Raw genomic sequence first — 6223 nt, 5'->3', positions numbered from 1 at the left:
ATCCAAACTTAACCTTTTAATGATTTTATTGTATTAATACACTTTAATTCATTCTTTAATGGTTTTTAATATTCTTAACTTATTATGTTATGCGCTTATTATTTTATAATAAAGCACTTTCTAACATTCAGAACATTCACGCTCTTTATTTTGAAGAGAAAATCGCTTCAGCGGATATTACGTCACTCTTTCTTCGTTCCTTTAGGTTCTGGTAGGAACTTTCCTCGTACTCGTTCACACAATTAATGAATACGCTTGTATCAAATAAACTTGTATCGCCTTGTTACGTTTGTATTATCGTGTGTTAATATGACTGTTTACTGACACTTCCACCATATGAACAACACCGTAGTTTGATTCATTGCATCTTAAACTGCCACCTAGTTGACGGTAATATTTTGGTGACGGACACAAACTTTCAGTTCCGGTCGGTGTCTTCAGCATGTGAGAGATGGCTTCACTCGCTCCGGAGTTAACTCTGGTCGGTCTAGCTGATGGAGAGGTCGACTCCAAAAGACACCAGTGCTCTTATCTGACCAACAAAGTCGGAGGACATCCAGACTGGTTGCCCGTCGTGTCCCGCCAGTCTCCGCGGTGTGGCCGCTGCGGAGCCCCGCTCGCCCATGTGGTGCAGGTGTACTGTCCGCTGCAGGCGTCTCCCTACCACCGGAACCTCCACCTGTTCGCGTGCCCAGGTGCCGAGTGCAGCGGCAGGTCAGACTGCTGGAAGGTGCTCCGCTCTCAGTGTCTGGAGGCGGTGGCAGCAGCGGCGCAGACACCCAGCCGGCCTGCCCCGGCTCAAGACGCTCCTCTGTCGGCCACTGACTGGTGTAACACCGCAGACGACTGGGGGATGGAGGAGGAGGATGGGTGGGGAGGAGGTGTGGAGAAGGACAGCCAGGTTCGAGAGGAGGCAGCAGCTCCAGAGGCGGAGGGTAGGATTGATTAACACACTGAACAAAATAAACTTAAAGCTGCCTTAAGACTTATAACCACTACCAGACTGAATACAAATCTTTTTTCCCCCTAAAGAAGTTTCCCAAGCAATGTGTAGCCCACATCTGGCTCGACAGGGGCCCTATAGTAAAATACTAATCACATCAACATCCGTGGAAAGTAACTACCTGATAAAACATTTACTGTTGCTTGAATACAGTTTAATGTACTTTTCTTTGTGTGTTCATTCTCTACCACTGTTGAGAGGGAAGTTATATTACCGTTTACTGCACAGCATTTAACTGACAGCTGGACTTTTCACTTGAGGATTTTACATTAAAATAAAACAGTTGATGTGCTTATACACTTAAAGGCAGTGCAGGTAATTTGGAAAAATCACAGAGACTTCGACTTTAAAGGGATAGTTCGGAATTTTGGACATAAGACCTATTTTCCAAGTGAGCCGGTGTCTTCGAGACGTCTGGAGACGTTTTCAAGAAATTTCATTCAGTTCTTCTAGTTGCCGAGTTCGCTTGTGGTATGGCTAGCGCAAGTCAATGGTTCTAGTTAGCATGGCATTAAAAACACTCATAACGACTCCACAGACTCCAAGCAGCGCGTCTTAGAGTTTTGAGTCCGACGGAGCAAAGTAAAATTCCGCTGCTGCTGAGAAACTAGTTCCTCAAAAAATGGATGATTCATGCGATGCGAGGTTAGTTTTGTTTCAAATATTATTCTATCAACACAGATATGTACATCACAGTCTAGTATTTTAATTGATTTGCCTCGGGTGCACTGTGGAGTCGGTATGAGTGTTTTTAATGCCTGTCTAACTTACCATTGACTTGCGCTAGCCATAGCATAAGCGAACTCGGCAACTAGAAGAACTGAATGAAATTTCTTGAAAACGTCTCCAGACACACCGGCTGAGTTGGAAAATAGGTCTTATGTCCAAAATTCCGAACTTTCCCTTTAAACGCATCGCCAAACCCAAAAAGTCCCGCCCCCTTCGTCCAGACCTCTTTAAGCCGCTCCCCCAGAACGCCAGATGAGTGTGCTGTGTCCGAAATCACTCCCTACTCCCTACATAGGGGAGTTCTATGGAGGGCACTATATAGTGGACTCAAAGGCAAAATGAAAAAACACTTTTGGACACTACTCGGGGGATTTCTTTCGGTGCCGTTGATGACGTCATTCCTGACGCATAATTAATCCATGTCAGATTCCGCCGACGGCTCTCAAGTCTCACATACTCACGCAGAGAAATTACTAGGGTAATTATTTTTTAATACATATTTGTTGCGAAAATTTAGAAAATGAAAAGAACGAGTCCTCCAGCAGGAGGGGGATTCAGTGACCAGCTCATTTCTTGTAAAAAAAAAAAAAAAAAAACAGCCAACAGTTTTCATCTGACGGACAAAGCCTCCGCTCACCCAAGATCTCATATAAATAATTAATATATGTTGTTTTTTTAAAAGTAAATAAAGAAAAACATCACACTTTGGCCGTTTGTGTCGTCTTGTTCTGCTCTGTAATACATATATTATATATTAACATTTATTATGATACGATTATTCATAGTTTTGCCGTTTTCCTGCTCTTTCCTCTCGTCTCTTTGCAATTTGTCTTTCTGTGCAATGCATGATGGTAAAATTTGCTCGGCTAGTGACCATCGGCTGTACACTACTTTTCACGATGCATTGTGGGAAACTTTGAGTGCACTATGGGGAATAGTAATGCTCACTACACATTCGGACACCCTTACAAAATGGCGAACTCGCTAGAAGTGCACTATATAGGGAGTAGGGAGTGATTTCGGACACAGCCCTGGAGATCTGCATGGTGCAATCAGGAAGTAAGCATTGACAGACAGGAAGGTCTTCCAATTATTTTCTTCGGCCCACTTTTTTGATTGGATGGGGGTTTTACAGTCCTGCCATGCCCTGCTATGTCAGGTATTATTTAAATGTGTTTCTGGTGACATCAACACTTTAGGGAAGGGAAGACCAGATTTGAATTGAGGTGTTCAGGAACGGTGTTTCTCTGGGGAGAGTAACCCTGTGGACACAGACTTGAGACTTTGACTCTCTGGACACCTGTTACAGACAACTATAAGCACACTAAAGGGAAGGTAATGAGCAGAACAGTTCTTCCCCACGTCTAAACAAACTCTAATAATTATGTGTCGGTTTTCCTCTCTTTGCAGCCGGTGAGGTTGATGTAAGCAGTCAGCTTCAGGATCTCCGTTTGGGCGACTCTCCGGATCCCGTGCCTGTCCTCCGTCCACTCTTCATCAGTGTGGTGGAGGAGTCGGATCTGGGCGGCGAGGAAGACGATCTGCAGCACGCCCAGCAGCTGATGAGGGAGTACGAGAAGAGAGAGGGCGTGGCGGTGGGCGAGCTGGAGGGCAACGAGGGTGGCGGCGGCGGCGAGACGTACGAGAAGACGAGAGCCAGGCACGGAGACGCCGTCTTCACCAGGTTCATGAAGAGGATCTCGCTCTGTCCTCAGCAGATCCTGCGCTACTGTCGCGGCGGGGAACCGCTCTTCATCTCGGAGCCGCCGGCCCACATGGCTCAGGTGGTGTCGCCGTGCGGCTCCTGTGGAGGATCCAGGACGTTCGAGCTGCAGCTGATGCCGGCTCTGGTCAGCCTGCTGCGGCGGATGGACGGCGGCGAGGCGGAGCTGGAGTTCGGGGCGGTGCTGGTTTACACCTGCACCAACAGCTGCTGGACGGCAGGCTCAGGATCAGCTGTGGAGGAGTTCTGCTTGGTTCAGACAGACCCAGACCAGCAGCTCTTCAAATGACAACAGGAACAACATTTGTTCCGTCCTATGGTTTGTAAATCAAAACAGAAACCAATATATATTACAAATTTCAAACAGATCAGGTTTTGATGGCGATGGCAGATCTTATTCTGGTTCCCCAGAGGGTCACCGCATGTCCACAGCAGCTGGAAGCCCTGCTGCGACGTTACAGGTGCACACTGAGTTTACTGATGCTGGCTGTGTTGGGAGGTGAAACCAGCATGAAGCTTTTAACCAGAGAAGGCAGAGTAAGACTGCTGAAGTTCCAGGTCGGGCCCAGTCAGTTCCTCCATGTGGGAAAGGCAGACAGAATGCAGAATGTGATCATCAACTGGAAGACTACAATCTAGATACAATTTATAAAAATCGGCAGATGCAAAATGGGAGTTTGTTGAAGACATTGTTGCTGCATTCACAGTCAGATACTCTGTTAGAAAATGAAAAAGCTCCATTCTGGCCACGCTTTGTGGAGGAGGAGGAGCGTTAGCCGGGTGTTGGCGCAGCAACGGAGGAAGAAACGATATTGCAGCATCCTGAACATAACAATAAATGTATATAATACTGTTGAAATGCATTTATTGTGAATTAAAAGGTAGCATATTTTAATCCTAATGCAATGTATTTATTGTGACTCCCCCATAAATAATTGCACATTTGCATATTCATGCATATTTGCATTTGATCTCTGAAGGACAAGGAATAAGGATTACAACTACTAGAATGTTTTTTCAAGTAAAAACTATTTTCTTATTGATTTATACATTTTGAAGGTTCAAATTGGTACGGTGCAAAACCAAAAATCCAAACGTATCATGTTGAAGAGGCTTGCATCTAACTGGATTAGAGCGTTTTATAGCCAGATGTTGTCGTGTTTCCTGCAGCTACTAAAACACAGTTGACAGTTCTTCTTGCAATGAGCTCAGAAAATGTTTCTGCCTCAAGAAGGGAAATAAATAACATAATGAGCAGCTCACAGTGTGCTGCAAATGAGTGTTTTTATGTCGTTATAAAACCGCCAGATTATTTACAGCCGGAGACTGCGGCCTAAATTAAAGTGGCATGTTCTTCATATGGAGAACATGTGTTGAATGTTTAAAAGTTCCAGCTGTTTTAAAGCTGTGCAGCAGCTGCTTCCTCTCTGTGTGATCATGTAAATGGTTTGCATTTATAAAGCGTTTTTTCTAGTCCTTCTACTCAAGACACTTAAAAAAGCAGTGCGTAACATGTCCGTCTACTTAATTGTCTTTTAAGTTCCTCTCTATCAAAGAGTGAGTTAAAACAATGGTGCTTGATCATGTGACCACTAATGAAAGTGCTTGTTGCTGCTTTGTCCAGAAATAGGATCTCCGTGTCTGTGTCCACATTCCCACTAAACTCTAAATGAGTTTTTTTCCGTCAGTCAGCAGCGGTTGGTCTGCAGGTGGAGCTACTCACGGAAGTATGCTGCGTTTACTTGGAATGGGAAATCAGTAACTTCTAACTGCTGAGTCAGGCTCCCTCTAGTCTAAAGTGTTTGACCAGGTACATTTCATTACTGCTGACTCACAATGGAGGATCAACAGGCAGAGAAAGAAGACCATTCAACTTCCAGTCCAAGAAGAAGAAACAACAAACTAATGGAAGTGAAGAAGGAAAGTCATCAAGAAGCAAAGTGACGCCAACGAGGGGAAACCACGGACCTCCTTTCAGTGTGGAGCATTTGAAGACATCACACAGATGAGAGACAGTCACACTGTTGGTGAGGGAGATGAGTCCCAGAGGCTCACCTGTAGTTCCATCTACCGCCACAGAGGCCGCTAGAAGCAACACATCTCACATCTTATGGACCGACACTTTAACACGACATGGCAAAGGACCATCAGGATCAAACTCATTCAGACACATCCAACGCCTTCGGGGGTTTCCCAAAGACACTTCGGCATGCAGAGGAACATGTTTTGACACCGGAAGGGCTTAGGCTCTTCTTTCCCATTGGATTTTGGATTATTGCAGAAAATACGCTCTGTGGCCAACAAATGTTTCTGATGAAAGGCGGACTAGAGTTCTAGTGATGACTTTCAACAACATAACACACCGACTTAGAGATGAGGGAACAGGAAGTGCAAAAATACGGACTCATGTCTAAGTTTCATTCCGTTGTCATTCTCTGAACATGCTGGCAAGTTTAGCTGGCTTGTTGTTTTTTTAACAATGGCAGACGTGTTTCTCTGAATGCATATAGTCACTCACTTAGCTCACCACACAGGGCTAAGCTAACTTTGAGCAACATTTCACCTCCATCTCTGAAACGCTACAAGATTGTAAATGTTTGATTCCTCCTGAATCACTTTGTCATCTCTAATTGATGTAACATCCATTCTGGCAACCAACAACACAGCAAGACTCTGGATGTGGAACTCTGAGGTGAGTCGTGTTTGTTTTGCCTCCAGCTAACACCGGGTCGTAACCGTGACGACGTCACTAACACCTAGAAAGTACC

At 45.0% G+C, this 6223-nt stretch overlaps 1 protein-coding gene across 1 annotated transcript; it reads left to right on the top strand.

Annotated features, from left to right (window-relative positions):
- Positions 1–235: 235 nt before the first annotated feature.
- Positions 236–5043, top strand: pdcd2l (programmed cell death 2-like). Its single transcript, XM_084017501.1, has 2 exons — positions 236–935; positions 3143–5043. The coding sequence occupies exons 1-2, from the start codon at positions 452–454 to the stop codon at positions 3742–3744; spliced, it is 1086 nt and encodes a 361-aa protein (XP_083873627.1). The 5' UTR covers positions 236–451; the 3' UTR covers positions 3745–5043.
- The last annotated feature ends 1180 nt before the right edge of the window (positions 5044–6223 follow it).

The sequence above is a fragment of the Eutrigla gurnardus genome (assembly GCF_963514095.1).
Source record: "Eutrigla gurnardus genome assembly, chromosome: 9".
NCBI lineage: Eukaryota > Metazoa > Chordata > Actinopteri > Perciformes > Triglidae > Eutrigla > Eutrigla gurnardus.
The sequence above is the reverse complement of the archived record's forward strand: the minus strand, read 5'-3'. Positions and strand labels throughout refer to the sequence as shown.

What these genes read in the sequence shown, in the direction of transcription:
- pdcd2l (XM_084017501.1), top strand. Translation starts at nt 452, where the DNA reads ATGGCTTCACTCGCTCCGGAGTTAACTCTGGTCGGTCTAGCTGATGGA. An exon ending in AGCAGCTCCAGAGGCGGAGG is followed by an intron (nt 936 to 3,142) that starts GTAGGATTGATT and finishes CTCTCTTTGCAG; the next exon opens with CCGGTGAGGTTGATGTAAGC.